The sequence below is a fragment of the Apteryx mantelli genome, chromosome 7, assembly GCF_036417845.1.
Source record: "Apteryx mantelli isolate bAptMan1 chromosome 7, bAptMan1.hap1, whole genome shotgun sequence".
In the NCBI taxonomy this organism is placed as follows: domain Eukaryota; kingdom Metazoa; phylum Chordata; class Aves; order Apterygiformes; family Apterygidae; genus Apteryx; species Apteryx mantelli.
In genome coordinates this window covers 27,102,050-27,127,517 of record NC_089984.1, presented here as the reverse complement: position 1 = coordinate 27,127,517, position 25,468 = coordinate 27,102,050, and the positions used below count along the sequence as shown (strand labels likewise).

The 25,468-nt window shown below is 36.6% G+C and overlaps 1 protein-coding gene across 1 annotated transcript; it reads left to right on the top strand.

The window, feature by feature from the left end:
• The first annotated feature begins 343 nt into the window (after window positions 1-343).
• Window positions 344-25,383, top strand: LOC106491531 (uncharacterized). The gene is made up of 12 exons (XM_067300083.1): window positions 344-376; window positions 875-1,045; window positions 12,764-12,839; window positions 15,547-15,678; window positions 16,542-16,665; window positions 19,098-19,158; window positions 19,261-19,307; window positions 19,755-19,830; window positions 20,780-20,881; window positions 21,538-22,461; window positions 23,358-23,468; window positions 24,697-25,383. Exons 4-12 carry the CDS (start codon window positions 15,607-15,609, stop codon window positions 25,007-25,009), a joined length of 1,830 nt encoding a protein of 609 aa, XP_067156184.1. The 5' UTR covers window positions 344-376; window positions 875-1,045; window positions 12,764-12,839; window positions 15,547-15,606; the 3' UTR covers window positions 25,010-25,383.
• The last annotated feature ends 85 nt before the right edge of the window (window positions 25,384-25,468 follow it).

Below are 25,468 nucleotides of genomic sequence, written 5' to 3'. Positions count from 1 at the left end.
GCCATACGGGGGGCCTTCGCGCCCGCAACCACCGCGCATGCGCCACCCCCCCCGAAAAATCTGCTTAGCACGCATGCGCCCCAAGGCTTGCCCCCCCCCGCCCGGCCTCTCACTGCGCACGCGCAGAGGCACCGCCGCGTCTTATTGGCCAGCAGGCTGCTGCACGCTGCCGAGCGGCTCCCCCGCCGCGCCGAGCGGCGGTGGCGGCGGCGCAGGCGCGGTGGGCGCTCCCGGGCCCGGCTCCAGGGGAGCAGGCGCACCCCCCCCGCCCGGCGGCTCGGCCGGTTGCCGGGCATGCGCAGTCCGCACCCGTTCGGGAACGTTCTGTGTCGTCTGTCTCGCACCAAGCTTCCTCTGCAAGGGAAATCCTGTCAGGGTACGGGCCGCCCGCAGCCCCGCTCCTCCCCGCCCCGCCCCGCCCCGCCTCGCCTCGCCTCGCCGGCGCCCGGGCCCTTCCCTGCCGCAGCCCGGGCCCCCTCCGACAGTCGACTGCCCGCCCCCTGCAGCCGGGCCGCAGCCTCCCCCCGCCCCCATTTCTCTCTCTTTTCCTCCCCCCCGAGCTCAGCCGCCTCCCGCTCCGAGAGTGCCCCGAGCCGGCCTCGGCGGCGGCCCTGCCCGGGCCCTGCGCGAGCGCGGACATGCGGCTTTGAGGAGGGAGCCTCACGCCAGCCTCAAGCGTCTTCTCTGGAGCGGCGGACATGGGCCCCCCGCGGAAGGGGGGCGCCCCCCTCGCCCTTCCCCTCCCCGCCCGGGGCCCACCGCGAGCGGCAGGTGCTGACGGTGCCCAGGATCTTGCGGGATCGGAGCCGTTTAGGTTAGAGCGGGGCAGGTGATCGGCCTTCCCTCGCTGAGGTGCCGGCCTGGCCTCTTGCAGCTGCCGGGAGATTCGTCACGTTGAGACAAGGGCAGAACAGGCTGCTCCGAGCCGCGGCAGAGGGACGGAAGGGTCTGCCAGGAGGAGCCTCGTCCCCGCAGCGCTGCTGCTAGAGTTAGAGAAACCTGCCGCCTCTCCTCTCTGTTTCTTTTGGTCTCCTGGAGAGGAGAGGTGAGTTGTTGTTTTTCCCTCTTGTCCTACTGTAGCAGTGGAGAAAATAGGCTAGCTTGCGAGCTGCAGAACTTGTTCAGGATGGCTTCAGGCCCCCGCTGACTGCTTGGTTTGTTTTACCTTGAGAGTCAGCCCTGTGAGAAGGCCCGTTTGGTGGAGAAAGAGATTAGCACCTTAACTGCGCGGTTCTCTCTCCTTTGCTGCAGTGCCCACTTTCACCGCTGCCTCCTGCTCTGCCTGCTCCTGCTTTCAGCATGGTAAAGAAGAATACTATCCCCGATGGGTAAGTATCCCCCACACTAAGCGAGAGGCAGGAGTGGGCACAGTCCTGCCCACAGAGAAGGGGCGCAGACCGCCCCAGGCGCTTTCTTGCCACAAGCATCTTCTCCACCACCTACAGCCAGGTAAGGTAGGTATCTTCTCCAAGACAGGAACAACCCTGCCCATCACCCCCCAGGTGAGTATAATACTCCAGCCTGTCTGTGAACACTTGTCCTTCATCAGCCAAATGCAGTCCCTTCTTCCTAACCTTCTTACCCCCAAGTGCATACTTACCTGGGGAAATGGGAGCGTAGTCCGTCCTGCTGACTACTCAGATGTTTGCTACCAAGAGTGGGGGAAGAGCAGATAAGATGGGAGCACGTGGTTGCATGCATGTGGACAAAGAACATTTTCATGGAATCAGGTTCAGAAACATCTTTTTTTCTTTTTTTTTAACAAGAGGACAACAAAAATGTTTTATCAGCAAAAAAAAAACCTCAAATGCAGTATTCTACTGGCTTTCTAATGACTTGAGCAGGAGTGTGCATATGAGGACCACAGAACGGTCTCATGTAGAATAGGTGCATTTCTATTCTCCAGCTCTATTAAAAAAAGAAAAACTCCAAGATTAAAAATTTAACCCATGCTGACATCAATACATACTTCTTGGGTGTACTGAGATGTAAAGGCACATTGTTATGGGGCTGTAACTTTTTAGGTGGGCATTAGCCTTGTTTCAGGTGAAGTGTTATATTACTTTGTTAAGAACATTCTTCAAAGGAGCAATAAAATACAGAAACATGATTCCCTGTAAAATATGCTGTCTAAAAGCAGTCAGTAGAAACAAAAGATGAACAAACTTCTAAAAATAACTTCAAGAAACTTTACATTTTATGTCATAGCTGACAAACGCAGAGATTAAAATTAAAGTACTATTTTAAAAAAAGCTAAAAGTTTCTTCCTCTTTTTATAGTGTGTATGAAACTTCAGTTAGAAGTTGGACAAAAAAAAGTTTGAACTAAAATAGCTTAGGCTTGCAAAAAGTAAAGCGGGAAGGTTGAAAGAATAACTGTGCTGCTTGCTTTCTCCATACTCGGAAATTATCACTAAAAAATTGGGAATGCATCAGATACTCATTTTTCTCTTCTTTTTCCCCTTGCATTTAACTGAAGCAACTCTGACAACATTTAGGCTACTGACATTTTTCCCTAAGTATAAAAGAACCACTGGACTGTATTGGTTTCTGAAATTAGAAACTCATACCTTTGTATTTTTCAAGGAGAGAAACATATACTTAGGAGTAATTGGTTATAAAGCTAATGCAATCATCTGGCGAAGCCTGTGATACTTTAATGCTTTCAGCTTTTCCAGATATTCTTTTTAATACTATTAACAAATCAGGGTAGACATCCACAGTATGAGAGTTTTGCCATTAAAGGAATTTAAGGAATCTTAAGTCTCTCATTCTCAGGTAGCAGTATATTGATGTCATCCTTGAGCCAGCGCCATACTTTGTAATACTTTACTGTAAATCCGGGTAGCAGACCAGGAAAAAATAGCAGTGAACCCTGGAAGAAAAATGAAGGTAGTTTGATTTTAACCTAGTTGTTGCTGCACATTCAGTTTACTGGCCCCAGAAATAGTTGTTGGCAGAAGTGAGATTGTGGTACACTGTGGCATAGGGGCAAGTCTGAAGCATGTTGTACTATAGAAGTTTAGCCTCAATTGTACTGTAGTATTGCAGTAACAATAAACCTAACAATAACTGTTTTGTTTTTAATGATAGTGTAAGAGAAATACTCTGGAAGATAAGTGGAAGAAAGTCAGTCTACATAAGGACATTTTTAAGAGTATCTGAAATCTTTTTGCAGTTCTGAACAATTTTAATTTAAATTCATGTGATTATTCTGGTGTGCAATTGCTTGTGTTAAAAAATAAAAAAATAAAACAACAAACAACTTTAAGCATTCTGTTTCCATACCAGAATTTAATAGCTAAGAGATTTTAAAAGTCTGTTAGTTAAAGCAATACAATAAATTTGAGGTTTCAGTTACGTTAGAAGTAGCTTAGGATAGTGCAACTAAACAAGAAATGGTGAAATTTAGGTTTTCTTCATATGTAGAGACTGTACTATTTTAATTAAATGATTATAATTAAAAACTAAAAAACAAGCATTAGAATGGACACAGTTAATGTTACTTATGCTTCTTCTCATGTGAGAATAATTTATAAATCCACATGCCTTACATTGGTATGGCCGTATTTGTCCTAAGCATTGTTTCTTAAAACAGGTAAAAGCCTTTACTAAACTTTTTGTACACAAACCAAACTGTATTTCAGTCTCTATCTGCTGTACAGAATGTGGTCAGGTACACAAACTTCTTATATTTTTTCCTTTCTTCCTTCATGATAGTCTTTTTTAGTCTGTTTTACTAATATGATTAGCAGTTTTCAAACAAAAACATAGTATATTACTGAATTGACATCGTCTCTTCAATATCAAATTCAAAAACATTCATTGTTACAACTTCAATGTATGTTATTTTGATACAAAGTGAACAAATGAAGTATCCTGTTGAAGAGCATAAACATCTTTTATTTTCTGAGGCTCTATTTAAGCTGAATGACCAAATAATTTGCTATTATACTTGGTCATTATATAAAGATTATTACAAAAATTGCTAATTATTATTTGAGTTGAACAAATAAACTATATTGGTTAATTAGATGTTTCATAAGTGGAAAAAAACAATTGAGAAGTCTTTGTGATAAACTGATACATTACAAATGTACTTAAGTATCTACCTCTTACTATAGAATAAAATCTTTTTTTGCTGGTTGTTGTTTGAAATATTATTTTTAAGTATATCAAATATGGATTTGATTTTTTTGATTGGTTAGACAGCTAATTACTGTCTCCTTTTACAATACTGTCTGCAGCGTAATTAAAAGTTGAATTTTTATAAGGGTTATGTTACAGTACTGAGCAACCTTGCCAGTATCAGAACTGTGAGTGTACTTAATACCTAAAGTAATATTAATTGCCAGTATTGCCCCTGTATCTGCAGTGCGAGTCTTGGTTCTGTGCCCCTGTCGCTGTGCCCTCATCCCATTCCGGGTGTGGAGCTGTTTGCAGTCTACTCTAGCAGTGGGAGCAGGAGGTGGAGTGGAAGTAAGGCTATTCCACATCCTGTCATAGCAGAAAGCATTTCTCCCTTTTCCCAGTAAAATCCTGGAGTAGAGCTGAGCTGTACAGTGTCCATTAGAGTCTAAATCCTAGAAGGTAGTGCTGGAGAAGTAATTCATAGTGGGAGGCATAGGTAGAAGAGAGGCATTCATGTGACACCTTCCACTGGGGTTTGCACTGTGGAATAAAGTTTTAGTTCTCCACAATGTCTGAAAGGGTATTGTCCCTCAGTATATATTGGGGTGTTTTACTGGTAGACCAGCCAGTAGAGGGAGATTGAGTTATCTAACAAACTAATAGTTTCACAAAATACTGTGGTGTTTTTACAGAATTATACATGTTTGTGCATCAGCATCCAAAATTCTACTGTGGATATAATTTCATAAAGTCAGGTTCTGTTCTGAAAAGCATCTGCCAAAATGACACTTTCTTGGATGTTTCATTTAAATGGTTAAAAAAAAAATCCCAAGGGCAGGGTCTTTATTATAAGGAGAAAATGAATTATTTTTACTTTTGCATCATAAACAGGCATATTTAACTGAATTGCTCCTGTGCAGACTTAAAAGCACAAAGATTTCCCCTTAGATTGTAGTGTTAAAGACTATGACATAACTGACTGCGTAATTTGGCCTACAAAGTGCATGTTCAAGGGTAAATGAGAGGGGAGGGTTACAGTAAGGTGAGAGGTGAGAATTTATTTGTAAAGTAAAAGTGCCTCATACCGTCAGGCATAGAATACTTACACTTCAAAAATGTGGGGTAGTGGAGATATTTGTATACCTGAGTAATGATGACATCATTGCTATACAACTTTAAGGCCCAGATCCTGTGTTACAATGCACACAGCAAATAAAAAGCTATGCAGTTACGTATTTTGTGGTGATACAATAAGGAAACTTTTCTCCCATGCTTTACATCCACACTGACTGTCTTTTTTACAGGCTGTGGCTTATCCGTATCCCTCTTACAGGGGTTGAAGAAAAATGAAGTGAGAAATCTCTGTAGTAACAGATGACTAACAGCTATATTCTCTCCCTTCTGCTTATTACCTGTTCAGTATGTGTTCTGTCTTGAATGTGTGTCATGGTCTGTGTAAGGGTATTTTTTCTTCAGCAGAATAGTATTGGTTCTAGAGTCTGTAGAGGTACAGAAGCCACTTGGAAAATAAGGCTGTATGTATATCATGCAAGTACTAGTAGCCAAATAAAGGAGGAGAGGTTGAAAGCTGTATTTTCAAAATGATCTTGCCACAGCTGAATCCATTTCAGTCTTAAGTTTCTCTACAGTTGTATTACCATTCTTGAATGATTTGGAATTCACTTCCCGAGGTAAGTTCTAAACTGGTAATCCATACCATACTACTCCATAATCATAGATGTTTGTAAGAGACTCCAACATTTTAGAAACACCTAAATTGTTAAGCATAGCTTCAAATATTGCTCTCTGAACTTACTTTTCCACCCATTACAGCTTTTCAGAAATATATACCTTTAATACTAACATTGATTTTTAGCTATTAGGCGAAAATCATTCTGAATTAATGCCTTTAGTTCACTACTAGTTCCTCCTACTCTGGAATGCTGGAACATGTGATTGCTGGACTGGTTGTTATGCACTAGGAAATGTAAGATGAGAGAGCTTTTACACTTAATTTTTTGCCTGTTAAAAATACCATAATTACATTGTAGAGGTATTGCAGTATAGAATTTTTATTCTTTTTTTTTTTTTTCTCCAGAAGAGTGTTTTAGCATTTAGGGTAGAGGCAGCCCTGATGTCTTTCATTTTGGCCAATGTAGCTAAATTTTGTTTTGGTTGGATGTGAAGCTAGCTGGTGTCTATGTGATTATTCAGTCTTAAGTGCTTCTGTCTAATACACTAAAGTTTCCATCTAAAGTGGGTTTATGTTTCAGAAAGACCAACAATGAATTTTAACAGTTTTGCCATAAAGAACCTGTAATGTATCTGTTGATCATTTGCTGTGCTGTGTATTTCTACCTAATTCTGTCACTGAGATCTAACAAGCAAAAGACATGAAGCTTTAAAGTTGTTTCCAAGTCAATGGTTCCATCATATTTTACCTATAGGTTATTTATTAGCCTTCTTGACCAGTTTACTGTGGAAAGAGTTGGTAGTATCTTTACTTGAAACAGATACTATTTTTGGCAAAAAAAAATCACAGAAGAAAATAAGTATGCATCTATTTAAATGATTGCATATAAGTTATATACAGTTAAATGCTTTGTCTGCTTCAGTTAAACCTTTTGCTAGAGCTAAGTGAGAAACATAGAGTTTCGGTCTGAATTATGTCATATTTTAGTTTAACATTCCTGTTAAGGGGATAAAATAACTGTAATTTCCAGTATAATTTTCTAAATTTTAGAACTAATTCATAGTAAGATCTACTTTAACAACTGCAAATTGAGTTCATATCAACTGAATAAAATTATCTTAACTGAATTTCATGAATTGCATTGAATAATTGCAGATATTAGTAGTATTTACAATCTGTGATGTGTTTTCTAGTTCATTATATGTCATTATCACATTTTTTATTAACAATAAGCCAGATTTATCCAAAATATTTATATTCTAATATTTTTTTATTTGAATAACTGTCTTGATGTTTGACATACCTTTGAACTTAACTATAGAAGCTGCAGGATTAATAATAAATTTTATTCACTAATGCTACTGAAATTTGCCATAAGCTTGTCTTTATCATGGGCTTTGCTATAAGAAATTTCTTTTGTTATCCCACCTGAATTTGGAGGCTTATATGCAGGCTCTGTTCATGATCCTCAGTTGACTGATCCTCAAGCTTATTGTTTTTTAAAAGTGTTTTTCTAAGTTTGTTGTTTGTTTTTTATCCTTTGTCCTCAAACAGAGGCCGTTTTACCGATCACTGCTGTTAAAAAGCATATTGCTATTAGATTCTTGGGTTAGCATAGATCACCTATATCTTGTAAACTTTTACTAGGATACATGAAAATAGTTCCATTTCTTTTTTTTTAATAAAGCAGTTCTATCTGTTACTGCATATCTCTGAAATTTTTAGATGAAAGAAAAAGGCAAAGAATAAAACATGATTTCATTTCAATTAAAATGGGTAAACAAGAAAATATTTTCCTGTAAGCCAGACTTAGAACCACTTACTGAGTAGCTGACTAGAGTCTGTAATAGCAATAATATTATCTTCTTTTTTTTTTACCGGAAACCATTCAAGAATCACAGAAATTTCGTGGGGGTGGGGGAGAAGGTGTTTTAGTTTGATTTTAATACTTTTTCTCATTCCAGAAGTGATCCTTTTGTTTAGAACAGCAGGTAAAATTCTGCCTGTGTTTTGATGGTGGTTGGGGAGCAATGAAGGCAAAACATGATAGGGAAGTGGGAATTAGGAACATCAAAGAAAGAAATAGTTGGTTAATTTGTATGACTTGTTAACTTTCAGATCTTGGTCTGAATGTAGTCCCATGAATTGTTTGCCCATTTGAAAACTTAGAGAAATAAAGCTGTAATTGAAAATATATCGTGTGTGCGCAATATGTCACCTTTCATTTAAGTGCTATTCTCTCTTAAGTACTTTCCTATTAGAATAGTAATTCTGGTTTTGTGCCTTTGAATAGTCTAGAGCCCAGAAAAATTCTAATTACCACCTTGGTACCCCATGAAAGCCTGTCATAGTTATTTTGATGCAAACTAAAAGAAGAGTTTGACTTGAAATTTTTTTACACACTCCTTGAGATTCTGAAGGAAATTCGGCCTGTTTGCCTGTTCTGTGTCAAGACCAAACAATATTACAGATTTTAGGACTATAGTTTGCTTTAATGTATTCTGCCCTAAACTGTCTGCAGTTCGACAGCCATTGCTGTGTTGCATTTTATGCAGTAGTTCTCAAACTTCAGTTTCTATGGATCTGTCTGTCTTTTTCTGACCACTATTGAGATTGGGAAGCTGCAGTGTTTCGCTGAATCTACGTGATTCCATCTTAGACTCTTATCCCAACATCCTTCTAGGGTGAATACTACCAGCTCTGCGACCAGAGCTACCACCTCTATGGTGCAAATGTCTAGACTTATTGCTAGACACAGAAATAAACCTTGTGTCTGTGTATTTCTCAGTAAAGTGTCACTACCTCTTTCAGGAAATTCCTGCTCTTTTTTCAGCTGCTTCATGTCCAGCTAGTCCTTGTCACTGAAGCCCCCTCTGTCATCTTTTTTAATCATTCATGGTGATGGTGTCAAGTCTTTATGCTTGTGATGGCATCTTGGACTTTTGGCATTCTTCCTTCCACTTAAGTTCAAACAGAACACAAATCCAGTGTCACAGTTCCTTCTTAATACTTGTTAAAATGCTTATTTATGTCTTTGCACCCCTAACTGCTGTTCCTCTGGCCTCCTGCATCTCATCTTTCTTTGCTCTTTTCTGCCTTTATCCAGACTTCTGTAAGAATTTTGCTTGATTTAGTCCCTGTCACCTTTACTTCCCCAACCGTACTCCTTCATTGGCCTCAGAACAAATTTGAATTTATTTCCTTAGCCAATCTTTGCTTAATTTGAACCTGCTCTTTTTCTTTGAGATTATTTTTTAGTTCTGCATTGGTATGCAGAAATTTCATGTTAAAGATAGGATTTTAAAGATAGTGTGCAAGGCATACCCTGTGTATTTCCTGATGAAGTGCCTTCTGCTCATTTTCTACCATTTAAAGTTTTTGTTGTTTTCTTGTTGCAAGATGCAAATTTTCTTGGAGGATTTGTGAAATCCCTTAATCTGAAAGAAAGTTCAGAATTTTTGCAGTCTGTTACACTGCTAATTTTCCAAGTAAGTTTTTAAGCAATTTTTCTTATTTGTTCCTAATTGCTTGGTATTTATGATAATCATGATAAATTTCCAGTCATATAATTTTCCAATAGAAAGGTTAAAGAAGACCTGAATTTCTAACATGGCATCTTCTAAAAATCGACTTCCTGCGTAGGGAAGTTCCTAAATTGGTCTTTTGTGGTTGGGATTTTTGACTTCTACTTTCCTTCAAAGTGTTCCTAAAACTGTGCATGTGAACAATAGACTCTAGCTGGTTGTCAAATTATACTTGTGTAAAGCATTTTATACCTGTTACTGGTACAGCTAACACCAAAAAGTAGTTGAACTAGCTTGAAGAAGGAATACTGTGTTCTTGTTTGTTTTATTTACATGACAGCTTTTGCTGCACTAGTTTCTATAACCCTGCACACAGTCCATTTCGTAATTTTATTTGAAAGTTTTAAGAGCAAAAGCAGGAAGAAAATTTCCTTGTTTTAAATAAGGGAATGTAATTTTCAGAGTTACTAAAATTGGCAAGAGGCCGGAGTCAGTGTTAAACCTTAATTTGTCATTACTTTTAACAGTAGTTTGGATTGAGTGTACATTAAATATGCTTCATAGCATTTAATACCATTTTAAGATTAAGTGAATGAAATAATTAAACTATGCACAGGGCAGGTTTCAGTCTTTCATAGGTTTTGTTTCATTTTTTTCATTGAGCAGTTCTTGTGACCAGGGTATTCCATTAAGCTGTGAGCTTTGTTAGCTTCAGTAATATTTTTCTGTACATTTACACTGTTTGTGATATCAGCTGATTCACACAGAATTTATTTATCTTAAGCTAGGGTAAATGGAGCAGTCTCATATGGTGCCTGCTTTCTTGTTTTGCAGCTAGTGGATGACTACCAGCCTCCAAAGTTTACATGCTTGAAAATTCGCTTTGAAAAACTTTTCAAGTTAGAACACTTCTTCTATAATACGCATTTTTTTGAGCAACGCTTTTCAAACTGTGGTGATTGAGAATGTGTTCAATTTTATCTGGTTTTACCTGACTTCTCTTGTTCCATCTCTGCAATTATAAGGCATAAAGTTCATGCAGTATTTGTAATGTAGTAAAAGCTTTTTTCTGCAAAAACCTCTCTGTGATGCCGTCTCTAGGTTGCCCTTGTACCTTCTCACCTTACCTCTGTCTTCTGCATGACAGCTGAGTTTGCAGTAGCCTTCCTAATTATGAGCCATTATTATTTCTTCATTTTTTCTCTTGTTATCCATTAAACTAAGCATCTGTTTATCTACATTGTTAGCCTGAATCTGTTCTTTAGCTCATGATGAAAATAAAAAACATAAGTTGGTGCTAAAGATGTTAATGTAGTAAATGAAGTGAGGTGGTTTGTTAGTATTGCTCATGCTTCCTTTCACCATGCTGTAAGCATTTGCTTCATTACTTCCAAAAAATCTGTGAATGTTAATGTTAAAATTATATAAGTATAATTATGGATATTTCACTGAGAGTTTTGCCAGCCAACATCTAGTTTTTGTTCTGGTCACAGATGGGAATTGTGAACAAAGCAAAATATTCAGTGAATTCTCTATTTTAATATTCTATATTAAATATTCTATATTTAATATTCTATATTAAAACAGAATTCAGTTTATTTCATAAATGAGGCCGTTCTATGGAAATCAGAAAGGAATTCATAGAAGTTATTGGCTATTCCCTTCAAAGGGAGGATTCATTTAGTTCAGAGAATTGTAAGTGAATGGGCACCAGAGTTAAAGAATCTTATGAAAATGTTTTGTATTCTAATAGTTGAGGTACTCGCTGAAAACACAGAAGGGCCATGAAGCTTTTAGGTCACCCAGTTGCATCTTCTGAGGTCATAGAGATAATTTGTCCTCACCTGAGGAGAAGTAGTAGACATCCTAAATTTAGTAAGTTTCCTGTTTGAGCCTTTATAAGGTAAAGTTGATAAACTATTCATTGACTTGGGTTCCTCTTCAGGTAAAGCTTTTCATGTTTTTTATTTTAAAACTCTCTGGGATCTTTGAAATATGATACATCAAGATATTCTTTAGTACAGTGTAGAATTAGTGCGTATCAGTTCTTTGTCTTTTTGGAATTACTAGGATTTTGAGTGTTGTAACACAAATCTTTGTATTACTGAGGTGATTTTTTGCTTCATTTTGGTTCAGTGGAATATTCTCTGTATTTTTCAAAGTGTCAAGAGTAAGTGCAGTCAACAATAAGAGGCATATTGCAAAATAAACCCACTTGCAAAATCTAGAAGCTGTGTATTTTTTAATGAAAGTAAACTTAGCATTTTATTGTCAATTAAAATGATTAATGTGAGGCTATGACAAGCTTTTTAAGGGTTTTTAACTTGGCCAAATTGAAAATTTTCCATCAACTGTAAAAAATTTTTTTTTACCCAGTGAACCTTATCTTTCTGTTTGCTTTATATTGGTGCTACATTTTTGTAAATGCTGCCCTACCATTTTGAGTGGAGGAATTTTTTGGAAGTTGATGCAGAAGGAAGGAAAAAATTGTTTTCAAATGTCCTGAAGATACCTTGCAAACCAATTCGTGAAAGAATTGCATATTTGGGGATATAATTCTAGAGTATGATAACAGTAATCATACAGGTTATCTCCAGGAAATATTTTCTTTATGATAGTGTTCTATGGAGAATAAAGATTCATTTTATTATGGCTCCTTCTTTTAGACTTGGAGACAATAAGAATGTCTTTATGTAAGTTATGGAATGTGCTAAGTAAGCTTCTTTCCTGATCAGAGTTTTTTATTTTCCTATAGTAATACTCTATTGATATTCTTCCAGAATCTTTTAGAGAACTCTTTCTGTTTCTTTTATCCCAGAAGAATGCTAATCTATTAATTTTATTCAAATATATATCATAACAAATGTTTTTATAGTGGTTGTTAAAAGATCTTACATAGTTTCTTGGTGAAACAAGCAGGCAGGCTACTAATGGGGATAGAGTTTTCAAAAGATTTTACTCATGTACACATATTTAATTGGTCAGTTTTTCAAACTCTGGTGCACATCAGTTATGATTGCTTGCTTTAGGTGCCCAAGGGATTTAGGAACTATTGGACCCTGCTGTTTGGAAATCTGAATCGTAATATGTTATGCTATTAGCTGCATGGTCCATCGTAGAAAAGAAAAAAACTTATATTTTTGTGCTTGGAAATACTTGAAATAACCGTATATTCAAGCTATGTGAAATATGACAGCAGGTTTTTGCCTGATGTTTGTAAGATATTTCACATAGATATATTGTTCCTTTAAAATTGTAATAATTATTACTTCAAACTATGTGCTTTGGTTTTTAGCAAGGTTTTATTCCTAAGAGGAAGAATCTTTATTTTAGAAGTTTTACAGGGAGCTATGGGTGTCTTCTGTTGAATTACACAGTTTGAAAACATTTGAAAATAAATATTTGTTTCGTTACAGATGGCGGAGCTTGACACCGGTTGGACAGCCTATACCAGGAACCAGATTTATTGCATTCAAAGTACCTTTAAAAGGGGTATGTATAAAAACTACTTGTGGATAGGCTCTACTAAATACAGAGCAAAAATAATGAGGAGTAACATTAATATTCATGCAAGCTTCAGGAAAGTTTTATGAAGAAATAATGTGTTTTCTTTAAAAATTCAGATTAGCCCTTCTAGTCATCTGCAATGACTTTTATATACACTGTTCTATAAATCTGTTCCCCTTTCTTGTAAAGTTTATAATTGGTATTAGTATTTTTATTTGTCATTTACAAATCATAACATTTCCATCTCCACCAGCACCATGCATTTAATCACTTTTAAATGACCTAGATTCAACATCTTATTTAACGTATTTCCTATTCCTGATCCCTGATGCTTCCTTGCCAACTTTAGTCTCCCCTGTAGCTCTACGATAGTCTGGAAGGAGCTCCAGCAGAGATCATAAAAAAGACAGGTATTCTCAGGGAATGTTTATAGTGGTATGTCACGCATAGGCTCTCCACTTGTGTGTTGCTTAGTTCCAGTCCTCCTGATCTCGCTGGGATATAGGTCCCTGTTCTATGAAGCCATCCTTTAAATTGTCCGGATATAAAGTCTTGTACCCAAGAAAGCAAAATCTGTAACGTTTCTGTCTCTTCAATTTGCTCAATCTCAACTGTTCCGCGCACAGAAATGAGTAGTCTGCCAGAGATGTGCTTCAAGCTCATGGAATACATGGCAGAATACATATAAAATCCACAGCTTGCTGAACTGTGATGCCTTTGCAAAATTGGTGGAGGTCAGTATGTCTGTCAGTAGACACTAGACACTTCATGGCCATAGTCTGTCAGAAGTCCTATTATTAATTTGGTGGAGCAGACCTCTTAAATATGCAGCAGTTTCCTTCTTTGCTGCCTATGAACATGATCCCCAAAAGGCAGAGGGCATACCTTCAGTATTTCAAGACTCAAGGATTATTATCTGTGCAGGAGTTCTGCTGCAAGTAAATATTTTAAAATCATGGGTTTAATTGCAAGGATTTTCTGTCATTCCATTCAGATTGTCATTGTAATGTTGACAATAACATTGTGGTATAGCCAAGACTGAGCAAGTTCTTTTCCATACTGTTAAAAGGAATTTAGAATTGAGACAGGTCTATCATATTACCAAAGTCAAATTAAACACGTAACCTACTGAATACTCTAGTGAAACATCCGAGCAGGAATTTCTCAGAAAGATCTCAGGTAGTCTGTCAAAACATAATCTTTCATAATATATTCAACTCTGTTTACTGGATTAGACAATATGTTTAGAGATGTCTTTCTTTTATACACATTATTCTACCTCAGTGTTAAGTGTGACTTTACATGGTACATAGCTTTTATCTTCAAAAAAAAAAATCTATTAAGTTTTATCCCAGACTTTTTGCGGACTCACAGTTGTCACCTCGAAGTTGCTAAGTTCAGTTTCAAATTTCATTAAAAATTACTCCTGGATAGCTGAGAGATACCTGACTCATGTTCATTTTGTTTGGACTTAGACAACCTCCACTGTTTTTTCAACAGTGCACCAGTATCTGAAATAGATAGGACTATATACTTACATAGGCTTTCTTCCCCGTTATTCTTTTTATCTCAAGCTTCCCAATCACATCCTAGCTTTGGTAGGACTGTCCTGCTATTTATTCTTTAATTTGGATTCCTGTCTGTTTACAGGCATGATATAAGTGCTTGTTAGCATCTTAGATTAGAATCTGTACAGACATTCAGAATAAGAAATCATTAGTTACCCTATAGCATTTGTAGTTCTAAAAGGTATATGGTCTGTGGCTGCCTTGCTTTTCATTAGTGATGAGTCTGGTCTACTTGAATTTCTTATTGACAAAGGACCTGAGAGGTGAAAGGAACTGAGAGATGCTGCTGCATCTGTTTTGGCACTGTCTCTGTTGGTTGTGGCTGAGCCTGTGCCAAAAGGCTCTCACTAGAGGACAGTGCACTCACTGTTCAGAGAAAATCCAGTCTTGCATATGTGAGGCATTTTCATACCTAGAGTGGAATCTGTGTGGAGAACACATTTCAAAAAAGCCACAGCTACAACAGGGTAAGTAAACTTTTCTCCCACTATTTCTTTCAAACAAAATTCATTACTTTTTACATACCAACACACAGCTTTCTTAGCAGCTGTGTTTTAGTCTTACTTAATAGTTCTGAGTGCTAAATGACATACAGATACATTCTGCCAAGAGATGAAGCAGGCACAAAAACGTCTGCATGTTTGTGGGGAGAAGGTTAAGCCTTCTGAAGAAACAAATTCTTGCATCACAACTTTGAATGTTTATGTGAAACAGTAGTTTTGCATTGTTGTGCAAGACAAAGTAAGTTGGGGGGAAAGGGGACTGTGCTGTTTTGCTTTTTGCTGTTACTTGGTTACTTAAAAATCAATGTATCTGTGCCTCATTTTGCAGGATATTTTGTCTATCAAATTAGTGCATATTTTAATTTTATTGAAGTGTGCAAGTGAAACTTGCACACGTTTTCTTGCCTTTTCATCTGGATAGGAATACACAACAAATTCATGATTTCTTATTTGGTTCCATTTAATTTTTTATCCATATAATACGTGGATATGGTTCTGATGCTGTAAACATTCCCTTTTGAATACTCATTTTTCCTTGTTATGATGAAAACAGCTGAATCTTACAAATGCGTTGTTATTAGAACTTTAAAAGAAAGTCTTTCTTTTCCATTTTTATTGTAGGCAATTAACCAGAGGCTTACTCCAACTCAGAAGTTCACACCAAAAGACCTAATTGCTGCAATGAAAGCCCTAAATGTGGAGCTTGGATTAATTATTGATTTAACATATACCACACGATACTATGAAGTTAAGGTAATACAAGAATAATAACAAAATAAAACAGTTACTGCCATTTTTGTTTTAAAGTATTTACACATTTGCTCACCTTGAACTGGAATAAACAAGTAAGCCATCTAGGCTTATTTTATGTCTCTAGCAGAAACAAAATTTTTATCACAGAGGAAAGAACAGCTAGTTGCATCTGTGGCTTATTTGCATTATGGTAGCTCAGAATAATATATTAAGATGAGGGTGCCAGGCACCACAGAAAAGATGCAGAAGACTACAGCCTATGCCCTGAAGATATTCTTATTTATGCTGAGGTCTTATTTTAAAATGGTTTCTTTATTACTCTCCAATGGAATCCATTCAGAAGAGTGTAAATTTTTTAATTACTTTCTTCATTTAAAATTTGCTACCAATATGGTCCAAACAATTTTGATTGCCTTCTTAATGCATTGAGAAGGAGAATATATAGGAGTGTTGTAGCTGAATGTTAATCCTTGGATGTACATGGACTATAAGAACTAAGCAGGGGATGTGTGAGTGTATGATTGTGGGTGGGAGGGGTGAATATTGCTAATAACTGAAATGGATTAGAATGGAAAAACAGGAATCTCTGCTCTCTTTCATTAATGTGCTGCCTTAGCAGGGATAAGTAACTCTTCTGTAGAAACACTCTGATCTTTGTTTCAGATCAGGTCTTTATAACAGAAAGGTAAATGGTAGTTTCTGAAAGTGTGTCTCTCTTTATAGAACTGTGTTAAGTTCATTTTCAGTTTCTGCTCAGGATTTGAACTACTGTTTTATATCAGTATTATTTTAAATACTATTCAAGGTTTTTCGTTGATACAAGACTTCAATAATTTTTACAATTTTTTTCTTCTTGTTGCTAGGATTTACCTAAAAGTGTGCAGTATAAGAAACTTTATACTGTTGGACTTGAAGTCCCCGATAATGCTACTATCCTACAGTTCAAAAAATGGGTCAGAAAATTCCTATGGGAAAATGCAGGAAATGGTAATTATCAGCATCTTATGCTGTAAAAGACTAAAATTTTGTTTCAGTGGTAACTGTATGATTTATTAATTGCAACCGATATTCACTTTAAGACATCAGAGATCTCAAACTTTCCATAACAGGATCCAGTTATCATAAGAAGATACATTACATGAACTACCAGTTCTCTTTGCATTTTAAACATGTCTTTTTCAAATATGACATGAGTTACTTGAGTACCCTTCCTAATAGTATTATACCTCTATCTGTGTCAAAGCACCTGCAAATGAGAAGATATCCTTTGATTAGCTAGTAATTTTTAAATGCCCTCCTGAGCCACAGACATATATTGCTTCATAAGTAATTTCAAGCCTTTTCATACTACTTTATGTTGTTGTAGTTATGCTTTTTTTAATGATAATTCCTTAATTGTGCTGGAGAAGGCTTCCCTGTTGAATACTTGTTGAATGCCCCCATCTGAACTCCACCCTCTAAGTACCTGTTACACAAAGCTTAAATCAGTTGTCCACATCCGTCTGACTTGGAATACTTGATAAGAGCTGAGGCTTTCATCTGCCTGACCCGAGCCACTCAGGTGTCCCGTCACTTCCATGTCGTAGCTGCCATCCCTTTATGGATGTTTTAGCACAGAATTTCTCACATGTCACTGGGCATGGATGTGTGGGCAACCTAGTCAAGCCTGTTTAGTCAGACATAGCAGTTTTTTGAATTATGAGTCAATTATTGTGCTCATATCATAGCAATTCTTAAAAATAACTTTACAGATACAGCATCAGTGTTTCAACACAGTGGATCTGTTGCTGTTTTAGTGTTTATGCATTAGGGCAGTTTTCCCTGAGCTGTTACAAGGCATTTTTCTGTGAAATAATTTTGCGTGAATTTTGGTATGGCCTGTTTGCTGCTTTTACTTTCTCACTTTTTTGCTAGTGATTCTGTGTGGGTAGATGTTAACCATTTGTCTTTCCAATATTGGAGGGCCATTCTTTCAAGCTTTCTTATGCTATTTGCTCTGGCCACTCTGTCATTATCTGTCAGAAAGTAGAGATTTTAACTGTCCAAATGCATACAGTTTTTGCTCCAGAACAGAACAGTGTTTTTGCTGTGGATGGTCGGCTCTGAGTGAAAGAGCTCTGACCTAAATCTCAGGTATGAGAACCTAAATTGGAAGTGCTGAGAAAATGACAAGGTACAAGAAAAAGCTTTTTTCCTTATTCAGGAAGTTAGTTTGCAAGTTCTTCCTTTGCTCCTTTTTTTTTTTTGTGTGTGTGTGTGGTTTTGGAGGAAGTACAAATTACTTGGGAATTACTAGTTTTCTTGTAGTTTTGATCTAGTAATTTTTAGTGTGACAAAGAATTATCTTTGTTTGAATTTAATTATTTCTGATTCTTAGAATCAAGAGAATTCCTAATTTGCTGTTGAATGAAGACCAGGAGTTCTAGCTAGTAAAACTTTTGGCAGGGTATATATAACTTCAGAGGTGGGAGAGTTTTCATTTTTGTATTAATTTGCTCATTGTAAGCTGTCCTCTGTTTTAGATTACCCCTAAAATTTCTCAGGATTCTCCTTACGAATAATTTTGAGTAATTTGTTTATTTAGTGGTTGAGTTCTTAGGACACTGACCTGGAATAAACTAACGTGGTCCCGTTATAATCCCATTCTGTAGCAGGTAGTTATATTGCATCTCATTCAAAAATTTACCAAAGTCCCATTTCAAAGACCTTCTGTCAGTACTTTGTGTCTACCAGAACTTTGTTCTGCTGTTGGTTAAAATTTACCTTCTAACATCTAGCCTAAAACTCTCAATCAGTTAATAATATTTATTCTTGTGCCAGCTTTGCACTGAAGTGTTTTTCTTCTCCATCCATGATACTGTATTCAGAATACTGTATGCAGGAACCTGAATTCCTCATCTCTATAGTTCAACCCAGTAATTATTCAGATTTTTAGTCCAGTTTAATGAATTCTTCTAGTAATGTATTTCAGACCCCTAGACATTAAGGACATTATGCGTATTTTCTCTTTTTTGTAAGGTTTGCAGGAATCTGTACGGTAATCTCTTCAGTTTTACATTTGCTAGTTGTTAAAATTTACTTTCAAATACATCCTTTCTTGTATTTTTTTTCCTGTTACTGCAGTTGTGGCTGAAGGCAGGTAACTTCTTGTGTCATCACTCCTCTTTCTTTTTCCTGAATTCTGCAGAATTAATCTCAGTCTTAGCAGGTTTGGAAGTAATGAGTTAACTGCTGCTAGAGGTCCAGCATGAAGTGGACAAAGTCTGGATGTGTCTGTTCTTTTACAGGCTTGACAGTATAATTTTGTAAATAGTAAGCATTATTTATCACTGCTTTACTAGGAAAATACAACCCTTTGTTTTGCACTATAGTAATTTCACTTTCTGAACTGTTAAAGTCTGTGTTCTCCTTTTTGATAGAGAAACTCATTGGCGTTCACTGTACTAATGGAATTAATAGAACTGGCTACCTTATATGTAGGTAAGAATTATATGAAAACTGAAATCATTGTTCACAAAGATAGTGTGCTTATATTAATCTGTAAACCACTTGGAGCAATAATTTGATTGTGTTTTTCTTCAGGTATCTTATTGATGTTGAAGGCTGGGATCCAGAGGCAGCAATCCAAGGTATCTTACACAGTTTGAACTAAGGCAAATGTCTGTGTTGTAATTAAAAAAATAATTCTGTTATAGTATCCTTAGAGCTCTCATGTGCTGGCTCCCATAGAAGATTTCCTCTGACTGTTGATTCTATTCCAGGCAAAGTTTGAGCATAGCAAGTTGGCACCATAGTAGAAGGATGTTTCAGCTTCTTAAAATCCATTTTTTTGCTTTTGCTTTGAATGGTTTTCAGTCATAAGTAGCTTCCCCTGCTCCTTGCAGGTTTGGGGGGTTTTTTTGTTTTTTTTTTTTAAGAAAAAAGACTTGCTGCAATGATATGAGATTGCTGCAGTATTTAATATTGAATTAGAATTGTTTCAAATTCAGAATCTCATGATGAACAGAAGTCTGCCTTCATATTTTTGTGACTCAGTTTAAGCACATTTCATTAGAGTCATATCTTTTTTTCTTTAGCTTTTGGTGATGCTAGAGGTCATCGCATGGATGGTCTTGTGTATCTCACAGATCTCAGAACACAACCGATGAGAAGGTAAAAGGCTTTTAGTTGTATGCCTAAAATTTTCCAGAATGCCCACTGGTATTTTGAAAAGTTCACTTCTGGTTGTAAGCCAAACTTGAACTCCTCTCTTAAACTTTTAATATGCAAATGTGCATATTTTGTAAGACTTCTGATATGAGTAACATGAAGTTAAATATACTTCCTTCTGTTCATCTTTTGAATTTATATGATTGATCTAACTGATTTTACTACTGAGCATTGGTGTTACTGTATCATACTCTCCCACGTGCATTCAGTCAATCAGTAATCCCTTATTATAAGTTGAAAGCAGTCACTGCAAAGAATTTCATAATAAGCTCTGTGGTCCACTTGCTGTTGTTAGCATGGTAGAACCAGATATTTTAAAAGAAAGTACAACAGGTTTAGAAATAAAAAAGTATGAGATAAACTACTCAGAGTGGAAGATTCTTCTCAGCTCCTCTGTTGGTACCAGTTGTATCCCTGATTTTGTTTCTCATATTCATACCCTAATGTACCTAGGAATAGCTAGCCTTTACCTCCTACTAAGTTATTTGCACCAGTGATATCTCGTAGCAGTAAATTGATTTAAAAATAATACCTGACTGATTTGGGTATTTTTAATTTAATTGAATGCCCTTTGGTCTTGTTTTACTGCTATCATTTTTATAGTCTCTGCATGGTTAAGTTAGTCCAGTATCAGATATTTGAATAGGTATGGTGCTTGTCTCACATGCTTTAGGGTGTTGTTCTAAGCTTATGAAGTTTAGGTATACTCTTTTCTCCCCCTACCCCATCCCAAACAAATTTACAAAATTAAAATTTGCTAGGATAATTAGGAGCATCTATAAATGCAACTTATATGCAAAAAATTCTGTCATTCTCAGCTGAAGAATGTTTTTTTTCCCTCATTAGTATGTTTAAAAAGGAAGTTTACGTGAAATGTTGTTATTTTCCCTAGTAACCTTGGAATGGATGTGTGGGACTCAGAAGAAGATATTATTCCCCCACCACATGCAATGGAAGGACCTGTAGAACGGTTCCCAAATGAAGATTTTCAAGGGTAATAGACTGAAACATGTAATTAGAAGCCAACAAAAACACACAGTGGGAAAGATGAAAGTTTCTTACTGTGTGCTATTTTTTTATACTAGCAATTCACTATAATGTTACAGAAGGATCAGCTGATTTTGATTGCATTGGGGATGATGTTTTGAAACACTGAAAGTACTATAAATATTCTAGCTTAAAAGAGTTTTTATGAATATAGACTACCTGTGCAAAATATATTTACAAAATTTGACACAGCAGTGAAAAGATAAAGGAATGTCTGCTATTAAAATCCATAAATGATTAGATTCACTATGGAAAATTTTACAGTCCAAAGGTTCTTTTGCTTTAGTTTGCTGTTTTACCCATCCTATATTATTCTAGAGTCGTTTGCAATTTTTTTAAATTACTTCATAATCACTTTGGTTTTGACTGTTTTTATAACAGGTACTGTGGAATTACAATTAAATGTTTGTCACAGCATCTACTGTGACACTTTTTGAAAGTTTTGTAATCTTACTGGACAGTTTAGATTCTTTTATAGCTTTGATATCAATATATTTTACTTACTATGTCTTTCAATTCTTAGTTAAAAAAGCTTGTTTTCATTAATAACTTGTGGCACTTAAAAGTATGGATGTTCTATTTAAGATAAAAACTTCTTTACAGGCCTGGGAAAAGATTAAGAATTTATGATGACCACTCACACAGTGATTTGCAAGGACAGATACAGTTGAGAGATTTTGATTTCATTAATAAGGGACCTGGACAAAGACGAAGACCGTTTCATGACCACCAGTCTCAGGATGATTTACGAGCACCAATGCAGATGAGAAATTGGGACTACAATAGGGGACCGGGACAAAGGCGAAGACCCTTTCCTGATCACCAGTTTTATGATGATTACCAAGAAGACATGCAGCTGAAGGACCTAGATTTCAGTAACAAGGGACCTGGACAACGACTGAGACCTTTTCCTGGGCACCAGTTTCATGATGATTTACAGGCAGAGAGACAGTCAGGGGACTTTGAATTTAATAGGGGCCGGGGACAAAGGCAGAGATCTTTTCCTGACCATCCATCTCACAGTGATTTGCAGGAAGATGTGCAATCAAAGGATTTTGATTTTGTTAGCAGGGGCCGTGGCCAGAGGCGAAGACCCTTCCATGACCACCAGTCTCACGATGAATTTCAGAACCAGATGCAGTTAAAAGAGTTAGATTTTGTCAACAAAGGTCCTGGCCAAAGACTGAGGCCTTTCCATGACTATCAGTCACATGATGACTTACAGCCACAGACGCAATTGGGAGATTTTGAATTTGTTAACAGGGGCCGTGGGCAGAGGTTGAGACCTTTTCATGATCACCAGCCTCGCAATGACTTACAAACAGAGATGCAACTAAAAGATTATGATAATAAAGGTCCCGGACCAAGACGCAGACCTTTTCATGACCAACAGTCTTATGATGACTTACAGGAACAGAGTCAGTTAAAAGATTTTGATTATGCTAATAAAGGGCATGGACAAAGGCTGAGATCTTTTCATAATCATCCAGCTCATGATGACTTGCCACATGAATGGTGTTCAGACAGGTAAAGTATCTTTTTGCTGTAAGACCAGAGTTAAAAAATAAAAGTGCAATCCTCAGCGCTTCTAAGTTAAATTTCAAATTTGAAATTTAACTTAGAAGCGCTGAGGATTACACTTTTTGAATATATTAATTTGAAATAATTATCCTTTTCAAATCATGTTTGAATGATCAATTAATTTTTTTATTCTGATTTATGGAAGGGTTTGACCTATGTTGGAGTGTTGCAGCTTCGAAAGCCAGCATTTCTTATTTAGAAATTAGAAGGTTGGGTTTCTTTAATTTAAGTATATGCATTTCCTTTACCTCTTTAGAGTCACCTTGAAACAAAACTCTTTGTCCCACTTTGTTTATAGAGAAGCTTACATTTAAAAAGGAATCCTCAAGACAGAAGAGGATATAAAATTTTATTTATGCCCTCGGCCAAACTGAGATAAACAGTAATGCTACAGGGAAGTTTGGCTTTCTCGTATTTATTTCATAAATTAATCATTTGTTAAAAATCCTTTCCTTTTTGAACTACCTTTTCATATTCTCCAAAATACATATATTACTTATTAGTAAACCTAGTGGACTTAGTAGTACAGTTTCTGACATAAACTTTCAAAATATTTTCTGTAATTCAGAAAACAACAATGTATTTCAGATACTTACTGGGCTAGTAGAGTCTGATTTAATTTATTTTTAATCATACAGCTGAAAGAGATTACTGTATCTTTATACTGAGGCTTACTATTTTGAGGTGTTACACTAATATGATTAAGATTAAAATTTTAGTATTAAAATTTTATTTTAAGTAATTTTTTAAGTAAAAAGATTTTCATCTCATAATAAACATATTTGTCAAAAGCTTACAACTATTTATACTCTTCTTAATGTGATTCTTTTCATTATTTTCAGAAGTCAGTCTTTTTCATCCCATGAAAATGTACCGGAATCTCATTTCTCCTCATCTCCTTCACTTCACAGAGATTATGGGTCTGATAATGATGACTTTAACAGAAGTTACAGGTAAATATCATGTTTCATATGTTGGTTTACTCACCTTTACACCGTTGTTCCCCCAGTATTGCAGCTATAAAATATATAAATGAACTGTACAGTGTAAAAATCGGTGTTAATCTTTTTCCTTAAACGGAGCTTAAACCCTTGGTTTGAGTGTCTTTATGATGTTTATGTCATTTTGGCTTGAGAATCCCTGACTTAGGTCATTGGCATGGTAAGCATGGTTCAAGCTAAGTTACTACAAAATGTGAAAAATTCTTGTCAGCAAAGAAAAGAGCAAAGTACAGGTGCTGTATTTAACTCTTACCCATGCCTACAACTACCTAATTGGAGGGTATAGAGAAGAGAGTGCCAGACACTTCTTAAACATGCACAGTGATAGGATAAGGGGCAACAAGCACAAGTCAGAACATGAGGAATTGTGGTTAGATATATGGAAAAAAGTTTTAATGCGAGGCTGGTCAGACACTGGAACAGGTTGCCCAGAGTGGTTGTGGATTCTCTGACTTTTCAGATATTCAAAACTCGCCTGGACATGACCCTGAGCAACCTTACCTAATTGGACCTACTTTGAGCAGGTGGTTGGATAGGTACTTCTAGAGATCTCTTCCAACCTAAATTAATCTATGGTTCTGTGAAGGAAATGATTTTAAAATTATAAAGATTGTTCTGAATTGGTTTTATACACCACTTATTTTACAAAATAAGTAAGGTACTTATGAGTAAAGAGAATCCAAAATAAAAAGTATATATGCACCTGGCATTTTAAGATCCTTCCATATATATTTTGTAGGCATACTGCAGAAGAATCAATTAAAATATTTTGAGATACACTTCCAAAGTATATTGCTGCCTAGACTGTGTAGTAGAGAGCTACTACTATGTGTTCTTCACAGGAATGAAAACATGGGCTCAGGAGCAGAAATGGTCCCTAGGTAAAGAAACTCTCAGTAAATAGAGAACTTTAATTAGAAACAACACTTGAAAGAAAACACTTTCTAGGAGAATTACCTATCATAAAGAGTTGTAACTTTAATCACTAGAAATGAAAAGTAAATATAAATAAGTTTGCAACAACTAGAAGAGAGGATTTATAGGGTGTAAAAGCAAGAATGAGGAACTGAATTTTTGTTCTTTTAAAGTTATCCAATTTTAATTTCTAATGGTGGCCACCAGTAATAAATCAACTTTTTTTTCCTAAGGATTTCACTACTAATATTTGTTCTCATTACAGTAATCGACCAAATTGTCCTGAAGACAATAGGAGAATGCATCCTTCAGATGAATTTAATAGAGGAAAAAACAGATTTGCACCATATTCATCACGTACAATGCATCCGTCTTCATCTGTACACCAGGAAGATGGTTCAATAGACTATGAAAGAAAACCTTTTCAAGGTGAAACTACAAGAGAGATGGAACAGGGCAAAAGGTTACCAGTTGTAACGGTTGATTACAATTATGGTTTGCCATTAGATTATGGACCTGAAGAGGAAGAGAGGACACATTATGATTTACCTCCAAGAGACCGCTACAACTGGAACTGAATAAAAAGGACAGTGTTTGCTCAGCTTAGACTTACATTTACCCATTTTACTTTGTATGTGGACCAATTTTTTTTTTTTTAACAAATTAGAAAAGTGCAAATTTCAGTATCAGAGAACTTGTCTCTATTGTAAGATTAGCTTCTACTGATGTTTGGTTCTTAAATTTATTAGGATGTATTTGTTAAGTGTAGTTGGAGACAAGGTCTCAGTACCCATGGAATGAAAGTAGTCCTTCCTCTTAGTGAAATTGGAAACCTATACCTTAAAGCAAACAACTTTCTGACAGATAGTAATTGTGTCTTTTTTGTTTTAAATTTCTTTAAAATGTATGTAATTTCAAGATGCAAAACTCGTAATAAAATACTGCACCATCAGGTGGACTAGCATTGAGATTATAGAAAAACTACTGTGAAATGAATGAAACAGTTATGTCAGCTTCATCCTTTAACTTGATAATAG